At 47.5% G+C, this 24,871-nt stretch overlaps 1 protein-coding gene across 2 annotated transcripts in view; it reads right to left on the bottom strand.

The window, feature by feature from the left end:
• Window positions 1-24,871, bottom strand: part of ISM1 (isthmin 1) — an 82,401-nt gene that overhangs the window by 11,748 nt on the left and 45,782 nt on the right. For both annotated transcript variants that reach the window (XM_065920876.1, XM_065920877.1), the window contains exons 2-3: window positions 15,900-16,139; window positions 6,304-6,568 (exon numbers count right to left, since the gene is read on the bottom strand). In XM_065920876.1, the coding sequence (XP_065776948.1) occupies window positions 6,304-6,568; window positions 15,900-16,139 (505 nt within the window). The remainder of the gene's footprint in view (window positions 1-6,303; window positions 6,569-15,899; window positions 16,140-24,871) is intronic.

Below are 24,871 nucleotides of genomic sequence, written 5' to 3'. Positions count from 1 at the left end.
CTGCGGGACCCACGCCAGACTCCCAGGCTGTTGTTTACAGTGTGTTCGCTCTCAGGCAAACCCAGGGCCACTGACTCTCTGCCCATTGTGAGAGTCGGTGGGGGCAGTCCTAGTCCTTTCCCCTAACCCACGGTTGAGAGTCCAACCACACCTCACCTGCCCCCGGGGGCCCCGTCCCTTTCTCCTGACTCCCCCAAAGGGGTTTTTCCGAATTTTGATTTCGTTCTAAGACATGATTTTCCAACCACATGGCCAAGCAGATGTTTGAAACTCCGGCCTCATGCAAGGGAGGTGGGTGTGCTTCCTCTCCCAGCCTGGCTGCCTCCATCTCTCCATCTCCTCCTGAGCATCAGTGCAGGGGAACCAGAGAGATCGCTGAGCAGGGGACCAGGGCTGCTACCTCCCAGGCCTCTTGGTAAACTCACTAAGAACACAAAGGACATGCATGAAACAATCACACGCTTGCACTCTTGCGGTGGGTGTATCCATGTGTTACACACACAGGAACACACTCAGCACCTCCCATGTGACTCTTCCTGGGGTCTGATTTGTTAAAAGGAACAACCACCACCAGAAAAAGTCACCAGTTAAGATGATACTGTCTTCAGACTCATAAAAAGGGGGCAGTGGGTAAGTCAGAAAAAGCTTAATTTACGGAGGAAGAGTTGCTGTCCCCTGTGGGGTGGGTCTCAGCCTAAGACACGATCCAAGTGATGCCAAGAGGTATCCCGCTTGGCTCAGCAGAAGCAATGGGGCCTCAGCCACCTAGAATTCTCTGGCACTTTGTCCTCCCTGGTATAATAAGATGGAGAGCTAGCTTGGGGGAATATCGTCTCTGAATGTTGAGATTTTAGCATTAAACATTCTGTCTTGGAATCTCTGCCCGAGGTAATTTCTTATGTTGGGTTTTTTTTGGTCTAAATTATTTAACGTTAGTACCGTGTCAAATTATGTGAAAGGTGATTCCATAATTCTCCCCCCTGTACCTGCCCCCTTGGTGACTACCCTTTCATACCCACCCTAGCCCGGGCCCATTGACTTGCTCTGGCCCACGAAAAAACAGCAAATATGATGCAACACAGAGGCTAGAAAAGTGCCAGTGCCTCAGGGCTTGCCTTATCCCTGGAGGGAACTCTTCCACCACCACATGAAGAGCCTGGGTGAGCCCGGAAGGTGAGGGGCCAGAGCGGGAGAGGCCCACCCGTCCCTGCACCCCCAGCTAACCAGCAGTGACCCCACCATTAGGAATGAGGCCATGCTGGAGCACACAGTCCCAGCCAAGTCAGCCCAGAGCAGAACAAGGGTGCAGACGACCTGCAGACTCTCTCTCTCGAAGACACTTGTGCTTTTAAGCCAGTAAGTTTTAGATTGCTGTTGTCAAGTCGTTCATTCATGTCCAACTCTTTTGCAACCCTATGGACTGTATCCTGCTGGGTTCCTCTGTGCATGGGATTTCCCAGGCAAGAAGACTGGAGTCGGTTGCCGATTCCTTCTCCAGGGGATCTTCCCAGGGATCGAACCTGCATCTCCTACATTGTGGGTGGATTTTTTTTTTTTTTTTTTTTTTACCTGTTGAGTGGTTTCTAAAGTAGCAAGAACTGGAACTTCCCTGGTGGTGCAAGTGGTTAAGAACCCACCTGTCAATGCAAGGGATGTGGGTTTGATCCCTGGTCGGGGAACTAAGATCCCACATACCACAGGGCAGCTAAGGCCCAACACAGCCAAAAAATAAATATATTATTTCTAATTCTCAAAGGAAAACAATAAAGTAGCAAAACCTGCCACAAATACACCAGAACAACCCTCCCTATGAATGCTCTCTGAACGGCCTGGAGACTCTGGAACCATGAAGGATTTATTACTTCAGTAGTGGATTTCTCCATGGCATAAAAAAAAAAAACATGCTAGCAAAGCCATTTATTTTCCAAACACTCCTTTACACTGGTCCCCCAAAGTTAGACATGGAACATTTATGTCTCCACATGGCTGATCGTTTCCATTGGCCTAGCAAGGAACTGAAACAAACTCTTGAGGAAAAGTGGGCACATCAGTCCACTCCCCAGAAGTGTCTAGAGCACACAGCCCTGGAGGAGCATCCCAGTCAAGCCCCTCCTCCCAGGGATTTCTATTTGTTTAACGTATTTGAAGGACAGAAAGGGAGTTTCTGATGTGGGGGAGGTGGAGACAAAGCTCTGAGGGCAGTCTTCCTTTCTGCTATAATAAAACAAGCATGTTTTCATTGGCTTACCTACCAGGGAGCATCGCTGAGAGCAGAAGATGAACTTGGGCAGCAGTAATTACAAAGACGACAACAAAGACCGTAGAACAGTCCCTGTGAATGTTTATGTGAAGCTGTGGCAGCCCCGTCTGTGACATCAAAGAGCTCAGTGAGGGCAGAGAACGATCCACAGGGTGGTGGGCTGAGGGCTGGGCTTCCAGGATGTCATTTGAAATTTTAAAGTGGTCATTATATACTTTCAGGGCACTCAAGTTCTGTGGTCCAGTTACAGTGTTTGGGCAACTGAAGTGACTTGAGTCTTGGCTCGGCCATGGGCAAACCTCCACCACTAATCCTAGCTAGATGATTGTGACTGCCAATTATTGAAGTCCTGCCTTAACCAGCAACTCTGTCTAAACATCCAGATTGAACTGCTGTAATAATCCTGCAAGGTAGGTGGAAACACTCACCTTTTATGGATAAGGACACTGAGGCTCAGAGAGATTAAGGTGCTTGATTAAGGTCACACAACTCAAACTTGGCAGGGCTGGTTTGAGAGCTGAGATCTGCCTGCTCTGGCCATATCTTGCTCTATATCCTAATAATCCAGCAGCTTTGATTCTGGCCCAAACAGCCCTTCCTTAAGATACCTATTGAATGTGTGTATGTGTGTGTTAGTCACTTAGTCATGTCTGACTCTTTGCAACCCCATGGTCTGTAGCCCTCTAGGCTCCTCTATCCATGGAATTCTCCAGGCAAGAATACTGGAGTGGGTAGCCATTCCCTTCTCCAGATCTTCTTGAGCCAGGGAGTAAGCCCGGGTCTTTGGCACTGCAGGTGGATTTTTTACCTGCTGAGCCACCAGAGAAGACCAAGATACCCATTGTGTGGCTATAATTCAATGAGACAAAGAAAAACCTTCCCAAAACAATCACTGTGAAATCTATTAAAACACAACCACAATCCATCAGAGAATTGCAAAGAACTGGCTACCAGCCCAAATTACACTTCTCTGTGTCTACCTGATTGCATTATCAGGTTATTCACAGCAATCTTGGGGATGGTATACTATTATTTGACAGAAAGATACTTATTTGAACCCTTTCTTTGCCCTGGGTGACAACTTAAGTATCTCAAACACACAGAGTCCACAGGTGAGCTGACTCATGGTCATTACATGCTTCCACCATCAAAAATTAGGTCTATCTTTTGTTGTGTATTTTATAATTTATCCTAAAGATGCTGTTACAGTCTCCTTATTTCACCAAGGATTTTCTGAAATATTCTGGCTGCAGACATTTGCATTATTAAAAACCCTAACTTCAAATATTTGTGATTGATAGCCTCCACTAAGCCCAGTTCCTATGTGAACTGTAGCTGGCCTCAGACAGGGCAACAAGTCCAAAGGCCCAGTGATGGGCACTGCTTTGCCACTGCATGAACCTCACCTTCCTGGGCTGTATGTTCTCTCCTTGTATCCTCCCTGGCATCCGACACAGGTGAAATAGAAATTGCTCTATACTTTCTTGCTGATTGAAATAAAAGGGGACCTTGCTTATTTGATCCTGTAAAGAATTCTGGAAATTCTATATTCCCTGTGAGCCATACTGAGAAGCAGTAATGATTCATCCACATTGCAAATGCTATGGACTGATTATAGCATGTAAGCTACACATTTACAGTCTTGCTTCTCAGTGTGGTCTGGGGACCAGCAGGGTGGGCTTCACCAGGTTGCCCGCCCCTTTTCTTCATCTGTGGCTTCAGGCGTGGTGTTTGCCAAGATGCCTAGGTGATGTGTGTGCACATAAAGGTCTGAGAAGCACTGCTTTAAGGCCTCCATAAAGGGAACAGATTTTCTTTAGAAAGTAGGAATCCTGATGTCTGGGGCTTCTCTGGTGGCTCAAACAGTAAAGAAATTGTCTGCAATGTGGGATAGGCATTACATTTTCACAGGCAGTGGATGGATTCTGATGTGGAGGGTCTGAGCCCCACTCAGAGAGACCATGTTACACGTGGGCAGGGCAGACAGGTTAAGCTGCAGTCCTGTGCAGTGTCAGGCCAGCACCCTGGGATCCTCTGTATTTCTCTTGTTCAACAGCTCAGCTCAGCCCTGGACTTCTACTTCTATTCCTATCTTCCAATCTAACTATCCCTTTATAGATCCACTTTACTACCCTAAAGGATGTACATTCCCCTCCCCCGCGCCCCCCCCCCCCCTCCGGAAAGGCAGAATAACATAGTGGTGAAGAGGAGAGACTCTGGACCTAGACTGTCTGAGATGAATCTCAGGTCAAAGTTGCTTAACTTCTCCAGACTTCAGTTTCCCCGTTTGTAAAGTGGGGTCTCTGCCTCAGGGAGCTGATTAAATGATCTAATCTTTGAGAGCTGCTATGAAGAGGGACTGTGGAAGGCAACTGCTACAGAAAGGTAGGCTACTGTTCCCAATCTTTCTTGGAAAAAAAATTGGACTTCTGGGAAAGGGGAAGGTTTTATGAGCCTTCTGGTTGGATGGGATCTGGAAGCACTCTTTCTGCTTCTCTAGCGTTTACTGTGTATCTCTACTGTGGCACTCTTTTGCTCCATCCATTAATTTTTCTCCTTTTGTCCACAGACAGGTGAGATGCTCTTCAGGGAAGGACCATGTCTTAATCTTTTTTGGATTCCCAGTACCTAGCAGAATGATGGGCAGAAGATGTGTTCAATGTCAGTTGCAACTAAATGACGTGGTTGGGAAAAAAGTCCTCCTCTTTTGGACGTTGCTTAGGATCATCTGTTAGCAGGCAGAAATGACTTGCCAGTATACGAGTGGCCTTTCTGCTGAAAACGGGGGTAAGGGTGAGATTGCAACAGTGCAAAACAAGTCATCCTCACAGACCATCTGCCCCTGAGTCTGCCGAGGCTGAACCACAAGGCCATCATCATGGTGGATGCGTTTGTAAGGTATCAAATGCTCTTATAACATGGGGCACCCTGCCTGATTCTTCATGAAGACTGGCCAGATGCTTTACAAATCGGTCTCCTCTTCATCTATTTCACACAGAAAACATTTCCCAGTTTCCCTTGCAACTACATGGGATCATATGACCAAGTCTTGCCAATAGAATTTGAGCAGATGTGATTTGTCATCTCCTGGCTGAGGGGGTTAAAAGCATGAGTGCCTTTCCCAGGCTCTGTCTCTCTACTTGTCTGCCAGCCAGAGGCAGAGCATTCAGTGGGTAATTCTCAGGCCCTCACAGTTGGGGGCTTAAAGTTGGAAGGAGTCTGGGTCCCTGAACAGCTGGGTGGAGCCGAGTTTCCCCAACCCTGTCTTCCATCCCAGCTTAAGTGAGAAGTTAACTTGGATTATTTTATGTCATTGAACTTAAAAATTGTTTGCTGTCTCGCTTATCCTACTCTAAAAGCATGGGAAACTAAGTCCCAACTTGGGATCTTGAAATTTGTTGGTGGGGATGCCTCACTTTGATAACTCGAGACATACATGTCCATGAGGGTTTCAAAGGGTCACTGCACTATCAGTGATAAACATAACATAGTTGCCTGGTCAAAGGAGACAGCTGGGCGTCTCTTTTTCACTAAGTTGACTTTCTGTACAGGTTTTTACAGTCAAATACATGAGGAAGTCCGGAGAAGGAAACGGCAAGCCACTTCAGTATTCTTGCCTGGAAATTACTATGGACAGAGGAGGCTGCTGGGCTCCTGTCCATGTGGTCTCAAAGAGTCAGACACGACTGAGCACTCACACAATATTTGAGGAAGTTATTTCGGTGGTTTCGTCATTTTTCAGAAAAAAAAATTTTTTGGGGGGGCGGGAATAAGGCAGGACCTCAAAGATCTCTAACTTAAAAAAAATATTTCTAAGGATAATTGGCATTATCTTAAAATTATAGTATTTCTAGAAAAATGTGGTGAGGGGGGCCTCTTGGGCTTTCTGTGGACGGGGTGGACAGAGACTGTATGCGGTCTGTCTTGTTGAAGACCCAAAGCCACACACTGTAAACAGGGTTTTGCTTGGGTCCACGTCCACTGGCCTCACCGTCCTTGTTTATTCTCTGCACCGATTTTATATTGCTGGGTGGTAAACTCACCATATTCGGGCTGTTCTTTGGTTTCAAACGTCCGGTGGCCCGGGGCCGGACGGTCCCAGCCGCCGGGGGGGCTGAGGAAGTTGCTGTCGTCTGAGGTGCCGTCGTATTTGTAGTCCTGGTCACCGCCCTGGGCCCTCGGCAGGGCCAAGGACCGCTGCCACCAGGCCCGCCAGTCGGGCGACGGCACTGACCAGCCGGGTTTATTCTCCGGGTGCTGATCCTTCTCCGCTTCAGAGTCAGGACCGTCCACCACCTCTATGGTGACCTGAGGAATTCAAAACAGGTCAGGGTCAATGGGGAGTCAACAGTCCACGCCGGGTGACCCTCGGGAGAGAGTCTAAGAGAGCGGAGGGAAACGTGCCCCACTCAGGAGGGAAACATGGCTCCCTCAGGAGGGAAACGTGACCCCCTCAGGAGGGAAACGCGCCCCCCTCAGGAGGGGAACGCGGCTCCCTCAGGAGGGAAAGCGGAGGCTGCTCAGCGACACGGAGGAGAACCTCCAGGGACGCCCGGAGGAACCGACGCCCACGGGCCTTGGGTTGGGAGGAAGCAGTGTATCATGGGGCCCCTGATTTACGGATGACTACATTGCTGGGAAGTCTTTAATATAGGGAGTCAACAGGTACCATGAATGGCACAAGAACAACTCATAAAACGGGACACTTAATGAGAACTAACCATGTACCAGGCGCTGTTTTAAAGGCTTTCCATAGATTAGTGTATTTAATCCTCACAACGTCTCTGTAATGTTGGTTCTGTTGCTCGGCCCTTGTGGTTACTGATCTGAAGTGATATCCCTGCCACTTCTCCCATTCTGGCCTGTGAGTGCCGCACCTCCCACCAAGAGGTGGGGTTTACTTCCCCTCCCTTGCCCTCTGGGTTGGCCTAACGACTCGTAGTAGAGTGTGGTAGGTGTGTCAACGCGACCAGCCACACGCGGTCTTGAAGTTTCCATTTGCATTCTCTCAGAAAGTTCCTATCATTATGTATGGAAGCCCAGCCTAGACTACTGTGCACATAACTGTCATGTGATGAGGGAGCCATACAGCAGAGAACAAAGTCTCCTCAAGTCCCTGGAAAACTCTGAGGCCCCAGTCAGTTGAGCGGGGAGCCGTCTTGGATCTTCCAGCCCCGCTGGGTCACCGCATCTGACAGCATGTAGAACAGAGAGGAGCTCTCCCAGCTGAGCCCTGCTCAAATTGCCGACCCACAGCACCCCAAGCAGTCCAGTGATTGTTGTTTCAAGCTGTTAAGTTTCAGAGTAGTGGCTAGACAGCTTTTAATAGACAGAGAAACTGGACACAGAGAAGTTAATAAGCTAAGGTCACACAGCTAGTAACTGGCAGCTGCGGGTATTCTAGTTCCAGAGCCTGCACTCTTATGAACTTTGCCAAATTGTCTCTCAAAAAGTCAGTCACCTAGGTCCCGTCCCCTCTGGTGACCAGGTGAGCCCAGAGCCCACTGATGCCAGTTGGGGCTGGATGCCACAGGTCATGTAGAGATGTGAGCACAAGGTGCATGCTGTCCCAGCTGAGTGTCACTCATCCCCGAAACCAGACCCAGCACGGACTCCTCCTTAACCGACCCTCAGGGTCAGAGCAGACAGTCCCAGAGTCAAGGTCAGAACTCGCTCTTGGATTTATGGAGCCTCGTTTGGAAGTCACAGGGCTGAAAGAATGCAGCTTCTTGGCTCCGAGAGACAATCAACATAGAGAAACTTGTTTAAAAAACATAATAAAAGATTTCTTGGGTTCCTCTGGCCATCACACCGCTCTTGCAACAACCCCTGGATGAGTTATGTGCAAATGAATCAGAAACATGCGCTCCAAGTAATCAGCGCAAGATGTACTGGGCAGATGCTCTTCCAGCTTTGCCCTAACCTGACATCTGAGAGACTTGCTGAGATGCTCTGCCAAATTGCACTGGGTTGTGCCAATCCCCGAGACAAACAGACCCTTCCTTTTGTCTCAGGAATGGAAAAGTTTGAATTCTACTCTCTTCGATGTTCAAAGATGGTTACCCCGCTCATGGTGGGCCTAGCTGTGGCCTTGTGTGGTCCAGACACAAGGTTCAGGGTTTGGTCTTCTACACCAGAGTACACTTGGACTGGGGCAGGCTGAGAGCATCTCCTCCTCTGGTGTGGGATGCCTACGGGGGCACCATTGGCTTGATTCCATGCCACCACCATCACCCCAGTCTTGTAAGCATCCCTTGCATATTTATAAATAATTATGGAACTTTAGTAATCCCCCAAAAGGACAAAAAGAAGAATTACATCATTCATCTTGTATCACTGCTGTTTGCTGGAGGGATGGCTGTTGGAGAGAGACAGTGCCCAGGACCCACACACAACCCTACAAGGACGGAGTGGAGGGAGTGCACAGCTGGGCGGCATGGACCCGAGCCAGCAGAGATTTCATGATGCCCAGCCTTTGAAGACACAACCTTTCTCCTGTGCAGTCCCAACCCCCAGTGCCTGCAGACAGAACAACTGAGCCGCAACAATTGTCTGCAAGGCTATTAAGGGTCTTGGAGGCGAGAAGCCGCCAAGAGCCAGGCAAGCCTGCAATTATGGTAATAAGATCAGTCCCTGAGTAGGAGATAAGGCGGAACAGGCTGGACAGTTTTGGTATTCCGTTTGTATCCAGACTGGAGTCAAAGGGATTGCCTAAACAAAACGTGCCCTGCAATTTCTCCAAGCTGGGAATCAAAACAATTCCATGTTTTAAGCTATTACCGTCAATATGATTTCTTTTTCCCCCCAAACTGCTGCTTGGATCCAAACAAAACAGATTTGTTGCCTGGCCAGGCAGTGAGTAGCAAAATACAAATTTACTCCAAAAACTATTATCGATGACTAAATCTCATCAGCTTAGAGGTTTCTTTTCCCCCTTTCATTTCTAGCCACTGCTCCAACTGAATTAAAAATAACACAAACAAACAAAAAAACCCCCACACAAAACAAAAACCACACAAACCTTAGGATCCACCCTTCCCTGCAGTTAGGAACATGGAAACCTCATACTGATATCAAAAGAAGAAATCTAATCTTGAACGTGAAATTTCATAGGCATCCAATTAAAAAGACTTAATGAGCATGATCATGACTTCTCGAATGGGAGGGGGTGGAGGGAGATTAGTTTTATGTTTCCTGTTGCTCTTACTCTTATTTACATGTTCTTTAGCATCAAAGAATCTGTTCATAAAAATGTCTTGAACAATAATCAGTGTGACAAGTTGAAGGTGTGGCCCTTGCTACACCTAGATTTCCAAGCTGATGGAGCTGGATCTTACCTTTCTTTGGCATCTTCAATACACAGCATTGAAGCATCTTTAGTATATTTGTTTCTTATGGATTTTTCCATACCATGAATCAAGACAGTAAAAGAAAAAGAACTTTTCCAAAAGACTCAAGTCCAACTTCTGGCTGAATCTTATCAGATCCAAGAAAGAGAGACCAGAATAGGTGCCAAGTTTGAGAATTCTGTCCAAAATTAGGGAAGGATAAACTCCTTTGCACTATTACCAGTTTCTTTCTTCCTCTTACAAGTTCAAACATTTATTAGAAACACACTCTTTAGCACTGAAAAGCACTTTCCACTGGGAAGCTAACACAATTCTTAGTTTAATCGGCAATAAACTAACAACACTGAGAATACAGAAGGCTTGATCTTTGGAACTTGGGAGAATCTTCTAGAATCTTCTAACAGAATCTTCTAACTCATTGGCCCTTTTAGAGGACCAACGAGCTTGAGAGCTACAGTGACCAGGTAGTTTGGCTTTGTGTTTATTTCCCAGAGACAAAGAGAAGCCCTGGGAGTTGAAACGATTCCTCAAAAGCACAGAACATCCAGGGACAGGAAGACAGTCTCCAGCAAATGGTTAGGTCCCCAATAATGTAACCCTTCTTCCTTGACAAATGCCAAAGAAAGAACACAAAGGACTAGGAAGATATGTAATCCCTCCCTCTCAGACCCCCTGGTGCTCTCAAAACAACTCTGGCAGCTCCAGGTAAGCGCCATGAATGCTTTGAGCCATACAGTGTTCTTGTTCAGGTATCACTGCTTGTTCTACAAAACCTAGCCCCACATTTCAGGCAGAGAAACTGGCCTGGAGAATTCACATTCCTGAGGTGAACAGAAAGGAAAGAGGAGAGCTGCTCTCAAAACTAGATCTCCTGATTCTTATTTTATACTCATCTCCTCTGTCATTTTCACCCTTGCTGCCATCACCAGCCAGCATCCACCAATCTGGGGAAGCGTCCCCCATCGCTTTGCTGAGTGCTTCCCATGGATGATCTCATTTAATCCTTGTGCATGCTAAGTGCTTCAGCTGTGTCTGACTCTGTGCGACCCCATGGACTGTAGCCCACCAGGCTCCTCTGTCTATGGGATTCTGCAGGCAAGAATATTGGAGTGGTTGCCACGCTCTCCTCCAGGGGATATTCCCAACCCAGGGATCGAATGTCTCTTGTGTCTCCTGCAGTGACAGGCAGGTTCTTTACCACTAGCGCCACCTGGGAAGCCCGTTTCATCCGCACAACCCTACCACTATGTAATATTGTCCTACAAAGGTACTACTCCTAGGTTGTTATTCCCACTGTATAGACAAGGAAACTGAGGCGTATGGAGGTCAAGTAACCTTCAGCAGCCACAGAGGCCAAGCCTGGTTGACAGAAATGGTGCTGCCAGAGCCCAGGGAGAAGTGGGTGGACTCTGGCTCACGATGGGGACAGTAGGGACCCCTTGAGAATCTGAACAGTACCAGGTTGTCTCCAGGAGGGTGTGGGTCCATGTCTTGGGCACAGTAGTTTCTTGGTTCTTAGTCGGTCAGGCCTGCCATCCCAAAAGAAGTTTAGGCAGAAAGGAGGTGGGAAAATCAGAAGTAGACTCACATACAACACCCGTAGCCCTGGCCAACGCATCTGATTATATCAAGAGGCCTACAGTCGTGTAAATAAGTCTGTACAAGGGGAAAAAAGGGCCTTTAGAAGACTATTTTTAAGTCTCCCTCAATGGAAGAAAAGAAACACATTGGTTGAAATGAATACCAATCTCAGATGGACCCAGAAAAGAGAAATATTTGGTGGTGAATAGCTACTGTGGTAAGGAATTGATGCAGTGAGCCTAATAATGAGTTTATTTTAGAGATTTCTGCATCTGCTATCTGACCATCAGCTGTGGAGCAGAAACTCAGCCAAGGATACTGACGTTCCGCTTGAACTTGTCCTGGGGGATTTACTTTCTTTCCTGAGTGGTTTATTTATTTATTTGTTGCCAAAACCCAACTTCTAGTTTTGTTTTAAATTTAATATGGAGATTGGGTTCAGGAGTTGGAGGCTATTTCTTTCTATTTTGTGCATTGTTGGGCTTCCCCCCCACTGCCCCCCTCACTTCCACAGCCTGAAGCTAGTCTTAAAATGAAGAGCCCGATTCACTTGGGACAGAGGCCACCTGGCTTCAGGGGTTTATTAAAAAAAAAAAAAAAAAAAAATGCTCTGAAAAGCTGGGCTTTTTAAAGGATTTCCCTTCCTAAAAGTCAAGAGGCCCAGCTCAGCATTGTCATTTCGGAGCGGTGTGGGCGGTTTGGTGGTGGTTGGGGGGAGAGACTGTGGACCCCAACCCTGGAGCGTGGGAAGTGCTTGCAGACAAGGGGGCGGTGCTGGGGGTCAGTTCAGAGACAGGGGTATCAAATTCTTGTGTGCTCCGGCTCCAGGGAGGGGAGCTGGGTGGGGGCGGGGGGCAGGTTGCCAGAGGATGAGGGGGGCTGACCCCCCGGTACGACTTCACCTGTTTTCAGTCCGCTCCCCGGGACGAGAGGACAGTCAGACGGCCCAGGGTGACTGGTGGGGCTGTCTGCTTGATTGCATCGGCCTTGTGTCAAACCAACAAAACAGTAGAGCTCTGAGGAAGGGGCGAGAGTTGTCAGCATGAAAACCATCACCCCCTTTGAGAAAGCACCTCATCTTTTAAAGGACTACCAGGAGCTGATTTACTCGTGTGGTGAGGCATGAGGCCACAGCAGCCAGCTGTGTGTGTGTGTGTGTGTGTGTGTGTGTGTGTGTGTGTGTATGCACGCTCACATGCACTTATACTCAGACCTAGGGCTGGTGCTCTCAGGGGTAGCACGCATCAGTCTTTCTTCGAGCATCTTTCTGAGCAACCAACGCTCTCCTTTGCTGGTCTTCCCAGAGAGAGAAGGCCAGGAACACAGCTCAGGATTCCTTTCTTTAGGGCCAACAGGTCATCAGATCAATAAAACACAGGCCCCTCTACTCCTCTGACTGGCCCCAGGCGGTTATCAGTCAGGGGGTTTGTGCAAAGCAGCAGCGGGATGACCCAACTGGCCAACGGGCAGCAGGACGGCACTGGCTTGGTCTTTTTGGGTCCTTGGGAGTGACAGTATCTGGGCTGGAGCATCTTTCACTTCAGGGTCATTTTGCCAGGAATGGGTTGCCCCGTTGGAGCAATGGGGAAACCTATACTCTTGAGAGGTATAGTGATCTCTTCTGTACAAAAGGAAACTCTAGAAACATTTAGGGAACTCATAGGAGTGGCCTGGTTCCCTTCCCACCCTGTGCTCCAAAGCAGCCTATTCTGAAGTGGCATGGAGGCGAGCTTCCCATAGGTATTCGTGCAGTGCTGAGACCAGCTGAAGACAAAACGCTGACTGCTTTGTACCTGTTAGAAGTCTGTGTTTTATGAAAGTCCAAGAGGCTTTGTCGGAGGGTCTCAAGAGTGGTTTTCTCATGATTCATCCTCCACGTAGTCTCTGCTTCCTGGTCTCACTTTATAATTCTCTCCATCAACCCCAACAGTCTCCTCACCCCTCAGGAAGCCCAGTGGTACTGTTGCAAAGCTCTCTTCATCTGGCTAAACAGCATCAGCTTATGCTGATGAAAAATGGATTGTGAGTTCTGGGGCTTTTCTGAGCTCATGTGCAAATCCATCGTGTGGACTGGAGTGGGCTTAGCATTTCATGGTTGCCCTTTTCTTTTTATGGAAAAGTCATCAGGATTTCCCAGATCTGAAGATCTCAACTGCCTTTGCATCCCTGTTCTTCCTTGACATTCGGGCTTATATTATAAAAAGACGCAAGTGACATCTGGGGACGACTGATGGACTTATCTGGGAGAGAGAAAGGGGATCCTGATAAATTCTCCTAGAAATTCAGTCCTAGGTGGAGCCCATAAACTTGGTAATTTTCCAATGTGGGGACTGCAGCTCTCCAGCCCCCTGTATCCAGGCCTTTTCTTGTAAGTTTACATCAGTAACTCTTAAATCGATGGCATTTATAGCTCAGTCCTTAGCATTAAGCTCCACAACGAGATTGCCCATCTCTCAAAAAAAAAAAAAAAAAAAATGCAAGCCGCAGCAAACCTCAAATTGTTTTGGGCATGGGCTAAGCACCCTTGGGATAAGGGTGGTCTGGTCCTACAGCCAAAAAATCCACCAACAAGGAAAAATCACTTCCTGTCAATGAAGGAGTGATGGGGAGTCACACTGAGCAACAATAAAGGGATATCTATGCCTCTTTTGGTCAGTTTGCACCTCCCCCAAGTGAGGCCTGCGTTCTGTATCAGAGAGCCATGTGGACAGTTCCTGGAGAGAGGACAGTGGGGAAAATGACCCGTGCTTCTGATTAATCAGCTGGATCAATACAAGACCTATCGGAAACATTAGTTGGTCCACACAGTGATTTAGCACACAGGTCAGTAAAGCCTGACTTCCGGAACACTGTGCACTTCTGTTCCCTCATCTCTGCCCTGCCTAAAGGTCAGGTCGCTTCCCAACCTTTCCATCTATCTGGGTCTGCCTTGCATGGAACACGCACTTTTTCTGCTCTGCTTCCATGATCCTTCTGGCACTCTCCTAGGTGGCAGTTGGAATCTTCACACCTAGGTCATTTCCTGGAGGGAAGACCTTACATTTAAGGTCTGACATTTCTTAACTTCCCAGTAGCTAACAGCATTTTATACATGTGGAGGTAGGGGGACTGGTGGATATATTATTCTAACTGAGGTATATTCTTTCTGCTGTGGAAGTTAATTGGAATTTGATGCAGAGAAAGAATAAGGACAAGCTGCCCTTCCCCATCTAGTCAAGGCTATGGTTTTTCCAGTAGTCATGTATGGATCTGAGAGTTGGACTATAAAAAAACTGAGCACCGAATAATTGATGTTTTTGAATTGTGGTGTTGGAGAAGACTCTCGAGAGTCCCTTGAACTGCAAGGAGATCCAACTAGTCCATCCTAAAGGAAATCAGTCCTGACTGTTCATTGGAAGGACTGATGTTGAAGCTGAAACTCCAATACTTTGGCCACCTGATGCGAAGAGCTGACTCATTTGAAAAGACCCTGATGCTGGGAAAGATTTAAGGTGGGAGGAGAAGGGGATGACAGAGAATGAGACGGTTGAATGGCATCACCGACTCAATGGACATGGGTTTGAGTAAACTCCGGGAGTTGGTGATAGACAGGGAGGCCTGGCGTGCTGCAGTCCAGGGGGTCGCAAAGAGTTGGACACGACTGAGCGACTGAACTGAACTGAGCTGCCCTTCCCCAAGTGAAAAGAACTGAGGACAAAGCTTACAAGCCTGGAAGCAGGCACTTGAGGACAGGGGCTGTGCAGGGGCCAGGCTGCCCAGGGAGATGGGCCTCCCTCCACCACCATGAGGCCCATCTCTGGGGAGAAACAGAGGGAGGGACAAGTGAAATTCAAAATGAGGAGTTTGTCTCTGACACACAGCCTGGTAGGGAGCCTGAAAACCTGTGTTTGAGCCCCAACTACTGTTTACTAGCCATGTGACCTTGGGCAAGCAAACCAAATGGTAACTTGCTGAGAATTAGTTGCATTATTGATAGTATTGGAAGAAGACAACATGTTTGGCTTCAACATGTTGGGAGAGTCATATTAGATCCACCTTTGCCTTGTTGAGTAAACTGTGCTATTTCAGTGCAGATAAGAGTTCTTAATTTCAATTCCAGGTACCCCTTTCCCTAACCTCCTGTTTCTTTCAGCTTCATCCCACTCCATCCTAGGGGCATGTATTCCTCTATCTCCTAAGAACTTCTATTTTTCACTCTCTTCTTATCGAAATTTCTTATCAGTCATTTTACACTTTAGTGCAACTAAAGTGACAACTGAAGTGTTGTTGCCTCCTAGAGGAATTTCTGGAGATCAAGGCAAGGGAGAGAGGCTTTGCCTTCCTGAGCATCTTGGAAATCACATGATGATTTGCCTCATCTACTCACGCGTTAGATTGGCCTTTCCCTATAGCTACCATATTTCATCAATTTCAGGGCATATTATTTTGTTTTATTTTTCTATTTCAACAGCTCTGAAATCAGATCTTGATGTATTTTATAATCGTGGGTGTGCCATACTCTAACTAGCAGTGTTTTCTTTTTTCAACAGTTCAGAAAATAACGATGCATCTTACAATCTAGGGTGTTACACAGATGCAATGTAACACCGCTCTGGCAGAGATAACAGGATTCATCAAGGGGCTAAGGGGAAAAGGGAGGTAGGATTGGATCAGGAAACAAAGGCATAGACTGTTTCATTTTCTTCCGCCTTTCAGTTGCCCAGCATTACCTGGATATTTGGATTCTGTCCATTGATATCAGCTTTGGAAAGATCTGGAAAGTTGGGTAGGTCAAGGAGAAAGGATCTGGGGCCATCTCTTTGCAATGAAGGGTGCCCAGCCTCTTGCTGGAATTGCTGTCTGGGGAAGGGCTGGTGTCCGGCCTGGTGGTCTGAATGTTCCCCGGGTGCTTCTTTGGACGGAGGAAAGCTGGTTTCTGATGTCGAGACACTTTCCATGTTGAGGTTATTCTGAAACAAACAAACAAGCAAATAAACAGGAGAAGAATGATTTAGAAATGCCACTCTTAAAAATTCGAGATGAGGACAATTCCAGGAGTTGGAATTAAGCCAGGGTTGCATTCCCAAATCATTGTTCTTCCCATGGCTTAGTTTTTCCATCTTCAAAAAGCTAAATTATCAGAAAAATTTTCCTAGCTTGCTACTTGGGAATTTTCTGAGGGCTAATGAGTTTGATCCCTGGGTCTGGAAAATGCCCTGGAGGAGGGCATGGCAACTCACTCCAGTATTCGTGCCTAGAGAATTCCATGGACAGAGGAGCCTGGTAGGCTACAGTGTATAGGGTTGCAAAGAGCAGGACACAACTGAAGTGACCTAGCATAGCACAACGTGTTATTGGATATTTATCCACATCAACATATATCAACATGAAGAGCTTGATGGAGCTTGAAGAGCTTGATGGAGAACAGTTGTTCATTTAGAACTGGAATCAGATTATAGTTTGCTTATCACAGCTTCAATTGATTGGCCACTCTGACTTTAGTTATAACCCCAGTGTCCAGAGTCTGTTTCTTTGGTGTGGGTCAGCAAAAGATCTGGAAATACTTCAGTCAAATCATTGATTATATCCATCCTTTCACCCATCCATGTATCCATCCATCATCTTTTCCATCCATCTACTTATCGACCTACTTAACCTCCTTCCCTCCTTCCCTCCGTCCTGCTTTCAGTGTTTCCAGTCATCCACTCATCCATCCTTCCAGCCTTCCAGTCAACACATGTCAATCCTGTGCTAGGCATAGGAAAGCCATGGACAAGACAGACAGGGGCCCTGTTCTACTGGACTGCGCATCTCACCAGGGGGAATAAACCATCAATATACACATGAATAGGATCGGACCAGAGAACAGTGATCGCTCAGAATAAAATAACAGATGGTGGTCAGGGACAACACGATATGGGTGGCTGAGGAAGACCTGTCTGGAAAGGTAACACGTGCAGTGAAACCTGAACAGCTGCAATTACTGAGTGAAGAACACAGCAGAGGAAGCGCAAGGAAGCCCATCCTGCGATGTGGATGACCTGGCTCACTTGAGGATCAGAGAGCAGGCCAGTGGGGCTGGGACGGCAGGAGGAGAGGCAGAAGGACCTGAGATGGGGATGGAGAGGTGGGGCACAGCCCGAGAAAAAGTCACACAAAGGCGTTCTCAAATCAAGGTCTTTATTGTGAAAAGTTGCAAGTCTGTTGTTTTTCCAGGCTAGCAAGAAAATGTCTGGGTTTGGTTGTCACCAGGGGAACGTTTTTTTCCAGTGATCGGAGAGGGTGGAAGTTGCTGGACTTCTTTCCCAGAGCAGCTTCTCCTGCTCGCCTTCTCCCTGGCCCTCTGGTTGGAGGCTTCATCCATCCCTTAAGGGGTAGCATTTTCGTGTTTACTGGTGGAGGGCAATGTGGAGATAGAATTTCACCCGCGTTTGGGTCAGTGGTTAATGTTCTTGTTATTCTTGGGCATGTTTGGGGGTTTTGGAGTGGATATCCCAGCACGTTGCTTCTGCACGCACTCCCTGCCCCCTCTGCCTGCAGCGCCTCTGGCCCAGTCAGGGGTTACATCTGGGATCAAAACACTCCTGACTCTGAGCACCCGAGGTCACGAGTGGGCTGAAGATGGAACACACGCAGTGGACAACCATCTCATTAAACAGCTGACCTGAGGGGCTGGATTTTTCTATCTCTCTAAACAGACAGGGGGTGAGGAATAAACTCACTGGTGCAGAGATCACGTCTGTGAACATTCCCAGAGGCTGAGAAGAGGACCGAGCTAGGAAGAAGCCTATCTGCTATCTCCTCTTTAAAACGTGCAGTTAGGGAGGGGAGAGCGGGCTGCCCTTGATCAGGTCTTTGCCTGCCCTTCCTCTTTGCTCGGGAGATGTGGCCGGGGGCAGAGTGTTTGCACACCTCTCCAGTCACCTCTCTGTCATGCTTTCGTCTCCTGGCATAGCATCCTAGAGAGAGCTGCCCTGGCAGCCCCGGGCATTGCTCAATGCAACAGCGGCCAAATGCATTATGCCCAGCTTGTCCCATCCAGCACGCAGAGAGAGTGAGAGAGGCAGGCTAATTCTTTCCTCAACACAAAACGTCTCTATCATGGCCTGGGGCAAGCTCACTGAATGCAATCGTTCTCTTGTTTCTCTCCCTGGATCCCCAATAATGTTAGTGAGGACAGCTGACTTCTCATGGAACATTTCTTGCAGGAGGTTCCGGGAACCTAATTCTCAGAAAGGGTGCAGGATTTGCTTGCCCACACCCTGAGGGATACCCTGCAAATCCTGCCCGGGCTTCATGTGGCAACCGGTACACACCGCTCCACTGGGTGAAACAGGGAGCTCCCGAGCCTTCCCTGGCAATCCAGTGGTTAAGCGCTCACCTTCCAGAGAGGGCGAGGTGTATGAGAGAATAAGAGGGAAACTCACATCACCATGTGTGAAATAGACAGCCAGTGGGGATTTGCTGTGTGGCTCAGGGAACTCAGACCGGGGCTCTGTGACAACCTAGAGGGGGGGATGGGGAGGGAGATGGGAGAGAGGTTCAAGAGTGAGGGGACATAGGTGTACCAATGGCTTATTTCTGGTGATATTTAAGCAGAAAATAACAAAATTCTGTAAAGCAATTATCCTCAATTAAAAAAAAAAAAAAGACTTCACCTTCCCATGCACGGGGTGAGGGTTGATCCCTGGTCAGGGAGCTAAGAGGTCACATGACTCTCGGCCAAAATAAAAGAAAAAAAAAAATGAAAGAAAGAAACCAAAACATAAAACAGAAGCCATATTTTGACAAAGTCAATAAAGACTAAAAATAGTGCACATAAAAAAAAATTCTTTAAAAAATGGGGCCCCCTTTCCTTTTCTTTGTGATGAAGCAGTCTTTCTACCACAAAAACTCTTATTTTAGAAGAGATGTTGTTGTTCAGTCGCCCAGTGGTGTCTGACTCTTTGTGACCCCAGGGACTGCAGCACACCAGTCTTCCCTGCCCCTCACCATCTCCCAGAGTTTGCCCAAGTTCATGTTCATTGCATGGCAGAGAGAGGAAAGGTATTTTGACTGCACATTTGTCGCTTGCTTTAGCTGGCTGTTAAAACAAGGGCGGGGTCTGATGGGTTTCTTGATCTGACTCTGGACTTTCTCCTGGGACCCCGGCTAAAGCAGATGGGGGCTAACGTATGCTTTGGCTTGGACTATGCACACAATTGTGGCATCTCTCCATCCCTCCCCAATCCTTTTCCTCCTGCCTCCCCCCACCTTCCCTCAAACAAGCTCAGCATTTGTCGAGCGTCTAGAAGATGGGCATGTGAAATCATAAAAAGTGCTAATCATGATCTCTGAATATCTGAATTATTCTTGCTTTTCTACAACACATGTTGACCTGGAAACCTTGGCTCCCTCCAAACCTTGGTACACTATCAAACTGTTCAGAAACTGGAAGCCCTCAGGTAGAATATCCGCCTGCCAACACAGGAGATGTGGGTTTGATCCTTGGGTCTGATCCCTGGGTTGGAAAGATCCCCTGGAGGAGGAAATGGCAACCCACTCCAGTATTCTCACCTGGAAAATTCCATGGACAAGAGGAGCCTGGTGGGCTAATCCAAGGAGTCACAAAAAGTCAGACCCGACTGAGTACAGCACTGATAAGGTAGGAGAAGGGTGCCTTACAATGGCTCATATAAAATGAAGCTCTACTTTCTTCAATCAATAACAAGATTCAGGAGCAGCCATTATTTTGATTGTCAAGGATCTAGGGCTGGAGAAAGCAGACTCGGTCTGCTGATGAGGCAGGAAAACACCGCTTCTTCATCCTTTCTCAAAGGCACACTACACAGCTTCCTTGCAGAGGCCCCATCTGCAAGACCTCCTTTAAGGGCCAAACTCACTCATGGAGAGTTCACTTAATGATCCTAGCAGAGCGAGGAGTCTCAGGAAGGGTGGATCTCAAAGTGAAGATTTAAACAATTCATGTTTTATTCAGCAAAGCAAGCATCCTTCTCTGAAAAGGTGAGCTTGGGAGAGTACTATTTCTCTTTGAGTACCATTCTTTCTAAGGAACTGCCTGATTCATTTGGTTTAAAGTCAAGTGACAAAAGGCCATCAGTTCAGTTTGGGAAAATATCACTTTGCCTACAATGTGTCTTTGAGTTGACACTCGCCCTGTGACACTGCTGCAGCTCTAGGAGCAACATTCTCTCTAATTTGAAAGCCATGACCACTGATAAAGAAACAGAAGAACTAAAGCTAGTGAGCGGTTTATACTCACGCAGTGTTCAACTGGGAGGGGAATGACATATGGTGGCCACACTTCTCAGCTGATACTTGATGCTCCCACCTTTGTGCATAGCTCCTGTCCCTCCATTATTCTACAACTTATTTTTTTATTTATAACTTATTCTTATTTAAAATAGGAATAAAGTAATAACAAAATGCTAACAGTAATAATAAAATAGGCTCCATGCTCATGTAGCCTGGTGTTTTGCCTTAAGTGGCAGTATTATTGTGGCAGATATTGCAATTTCCAAAATCCATTCTTCTTTTTTAAAATTCAGGGTTGATTTCAGAAGGCAACATGCCTGGCTAAAACTACATTTCCCAGCACCCACTGCAGGTAGGGATGACCATGTGACACAGTTCTACCCAATGAGATGTAAATAGAAGGTCCCAGATAAGACTTAGACAGAAGCAGAGTCAGTTTACCTTTTGCCTCTTTTCTCTTCCATTTTCTCCTGCCTGAAGTGTGGATAATACAAGTGCTTGAAGTGAAATGAGGCTGCTGGCACGAGGTTGAAGATATACTCTAAAGGTAGCTGAATGGCAAGATAGAGGGGCTGAGGTCCCTGATAACATGCTAGAGCCTTCATACTATCCCTGGAATGATGACCTCTGACCTTTTTGCACCCTTGCTGCAAACAGTAACATTGACAACTGCAGAGATAGTAGCAATGTTCCCCGTGTGACTCTAATTTGAGAACTGTGACCACCAATAAAAAGAGAAAAGCTCTGTTCAGCAAAGTGATTCATGATTGGGTACCATCCCCAGCTTATGCGGTACCAACCGAGCATTTAGTGAATCATTCCCAAGACCTTCACAGTGTCAGCCAGGTTACGAGAGCTCAGCCCTGCTGCTGACTCCAAATCTGCCCTCCTTTCCAAATACCTCCTCCTTCCATATATAGAATCTTCTCATTGTTTCAGTATCTATACCTTACATTTCTCAAATCCGTTCCTTGCTGGGTAATGTCACATTTCCTTTCATTTGTTTGAAACCCTATCACTAAATGTCGATCCATTTGCCCTCAAAGAATCCAGATCTCCTTGGACAAATGATTGATTCCAGAGCTGGGGTGGGGAAGTCAAGGTGAGTTTGGGATGCTCTCCTGTGGCAGGAAGCAAGGGACTCAGGAATTAATGGTGTTCCCTCAGAACAACACGGAACCATCAAGGGCCCCCGGTGCACCGGGATTAGATACTTTGGGTGTCAAAACACAAAAGTTGGCATTGACTGCCATGCATTGCATCCGTGACATTCAATGAACTTACGATGACACTCACAAAAGAGAGGAAGTCAGGAAAATCATCATCTGCACTCGAGGTAGGGCTTATAAAACTCCTTACTTGGAACATTTCTATTAAAGAGAAATAGAGGTTTGCCGGAGGAAATAATGCCTGAAGCGAAATTGAACACATGAGTGCCATCAGGCCTGTGAAGCAGGTGACGATCACAGAGCAGACAGGGAGATGGGCCAGTGAACTTGGAGATCCTGGTGAAGGACACAGAGTGTGCAGACTCCCCGAGGTCTCCTGGGGCCTGGCACTGAGGCCCAAGGGCCATCAGGCTGGAATGGAGTGGGGCTTAGGCTCACTGCCACCCTGCTGTCTTCAGTAAGAGATCACTGGGTAAATAATGGAAATGCCAGGCCCAACCCCAGACGTCTGGACCCACCAGCCTTTGGTCTGAAAGCTTTCTATCCTACCATGCTGTGACTTTTCCATTAGGCCACCACTTCCCCAGTGGCATCCTCTGGGTCAGCTGGAGACTTGCTGGAGTTCTATGTGTGGGCATCGCCTCCCTGGCTCCCGTCACTAGCTCTGAATGCCCCCAGGAAAGCTCTGCCAAGATGCACTGAGGAAACCTCTCATTGGCAGCTCTGGTGTGGTTTCCAAGACGACAAGCCCAGACACTCTGTTTCTCGTGTGCTTTCTCCATGGGACATCCCAGGCCCAATACCCAGCACGTCCGGCTGCTGCCCTCAGCCACGTCGGGGGAATCCAGCCTTTTGGGCGCCCTTGTGACCAAGGTGGACTGCCTTGGACCACATCGAGGTCAGAGTGCTCCCAGCAGAGTCGACAGCTGGTCATTTGGCACAGGAGTGAGAGAGGCAGGGGTTCTTTGGAGAACCAGGCCCCAGAGCTATTTAGGGCGATCAGCTCGAGGGAGGACAATCAAGGAGTGAAAAGGAGCGATGCGTCCACCTTTGGAAAATCATGCTCAGAATTACTGCCACCTGCCCTGTTCCATAAACCTCAACCAAAGGCTGCTGTGTGAAAACCAGGGCTGATCTGACCGCTTCCAGAGCCTCAGAAGAGGCTCACACTAGTAACACATTGTGGCTGGCTTCGACAGTTTTAATGCCTATTTTTTTTTTTTTCTTTCAAGGCTGTGGTAACTATTCCCAGATTAATGCAACCAGGCAGACTTCTTGGAGGCAGGCGGGATGGCAAATTTCTGGAGGGCAAAGAACAGGCCGTATCTGCAATCTCAAACCCCACACCCTCCAATTCCAAACGAGCTCGGGGGGCACCCAATAAGTACTAGTTGATGATAATGATGGCCACGGGCCTAGTTAGATGTTGTTTTAATTAGGCTCAGGCTACAGGCCTCATTACCCCTAATGTGGCTTTTATGTGGGATTCTAAAGAAAAAAAATCCAAGAATCTTCTATTGAAGATATTAAAGAAGATATTATTAGCAAGGCTTTTGGTCTCACAGACTTTGAACAACCAACAACAAAGATTATAATTAACGTCACTGCAGCCTCACTCCTTAAAATATATTAACAATATAGCTAATTAGCAATATGTCCTCATTTGGGCTGGACAGCTGCATATTATTATCGACAACGCTTGTTTCCTTTCTGCAGATTAAAGGCAGCCATGCTACATCCAGGCATATGGCCACACTCCTTCCACATTAAAACACTCCGTTTTCTTCTCCCCACGATAAACACACTTGGGGCTTTATCTGTGCCGGGCATCGATTTTTGTCTGGAATGTTTCCACACGTCTAAAAATAAGTTCAAGAATGCCATGGGTGGTATTTCAAAGGGAAGAGCACAAGTTTCCCTGTTTGGGGAGAAAAAAAAGGATAAAAGGGCACAGTGATTATCTTTTCACATGACTGGGGGGGCGAGCGCTCCCAGGAAGAGAAAATCAAAGGATGAACAATGTGAATTTCAGGCTGAAAACCTGCTTTCTCGGGAGGTGGTGGGGGATGCTCACTTGTTCTTAGGACTCAGGAAGACAGCTGTGAGATGGTGACCACAGGCCTGGCACCAGCTGGTGGTGGAGGCTTGCTCAGTGCAGGGTGGGAGAGAAGGAACCAGATCTCTGGGGGAAAGTCCGCATTGTTGAAGATACTGATGGTGAGGTTGGCCACCTCCTGCAGCAGGAAGAGAGCAGACATCCATGGCTGTGTGTTACAGCAAGCAGGAACATGCAATGCCCCTTTGCAGGAAAAGACAAACTCCTGGCAGAGAGAAGTGGCCATAGCTGTACTTCGATCTTTGCTGTTGGACCCTGAAGACAAGCCTGGGAGCTAGTGACACGGGCACATCATGTTTCAGGAATGCAGGAGTGTTTCATCTTGGTTGGGAATGGAGCCTTCTGTTGAGTCTGACTAATAGCTGAGGAATCTTCCATTTTGGGGGCAGAATGTATCAGAGGGCTGTTTACTCTAGGGCTTGGGAGTGACCTCGCTTATGATCTCGGGTGATGCTTTGGAAGGCGTGAAGAATCGCTGACTCCTTGCACTTGGGCACGGAGCTGGTTCCAGAGGGGAAGGGGCCACTGATGAGAATCTCCTCCCCCACCCCCACCCCCACCCCGTGCTTCTTTCTTAATTGAAGGTTCTTGGGGCCAGCTGACAAAATGAGAGTCAACGTCCCACTAGCTTGTCTCAGATGCTTCTGTAAACAGCTTTGATCTTGAAGATGTGTGGATTATTGGTGATTTTTCAAGTTGGGCTTTTCTCCGCTGCTGGCAAAGAAAACAGAGTGAGGGCCACCTATGCCCCATTTCCTTTATGTCCCGTTAGACTAAGGAATGGACAAATGAGATGCGAATTACTCTTTCAAGTCTAAGAAAACATGTAAGAAGCAGAGTTCAAGGCTGGGAAGCCAATTTGGCCAAAGAAACCTTCACGCATCATCTGAATCATCTTTGCCAATGGAAGTGGATGGGAGACTGTGTTTTCCAGAATCCTTCTTGGGGGAGATGGTGAACTTGCCTAGACAAGACACTTGCATAAATAACACCTCTTGGGGTGTGAGACACGCGTGCTGCCCACTCCCCCTGCCCAGTGCCCCTGTAAGCTAAGGGAAGGCCTTGTCTGCTGAGTGCTGAGGCGGGGGTTTGAAATTAAGGGTTGAATTTGAACTTGCTCAGGGTTCAAGGAACAGATGAAGGGTGGCCACCAGGGGGCTTT

The sequence above is a fragment of the Muntiacus reevesi genome, chromosome 2, assembly GCF_963930625.1.
Source record: "Muntiacus reevesi chromosome 2, mMunRee1.1, whole genome shotgun sequence".
Classification (NCBI taxonomy): domain Eukaryota; kingdom Metazoa; phylum Chordata; class Mammalia; order Artiodactyla; family Cervidae; genus Muntiacus; species Muntiacus reevesi.
The sequence above is the reverse complement of the archived record's forward strand: the minus strand, read 5'-3'. Positions and strand labels throughout refer to the sequence as shown.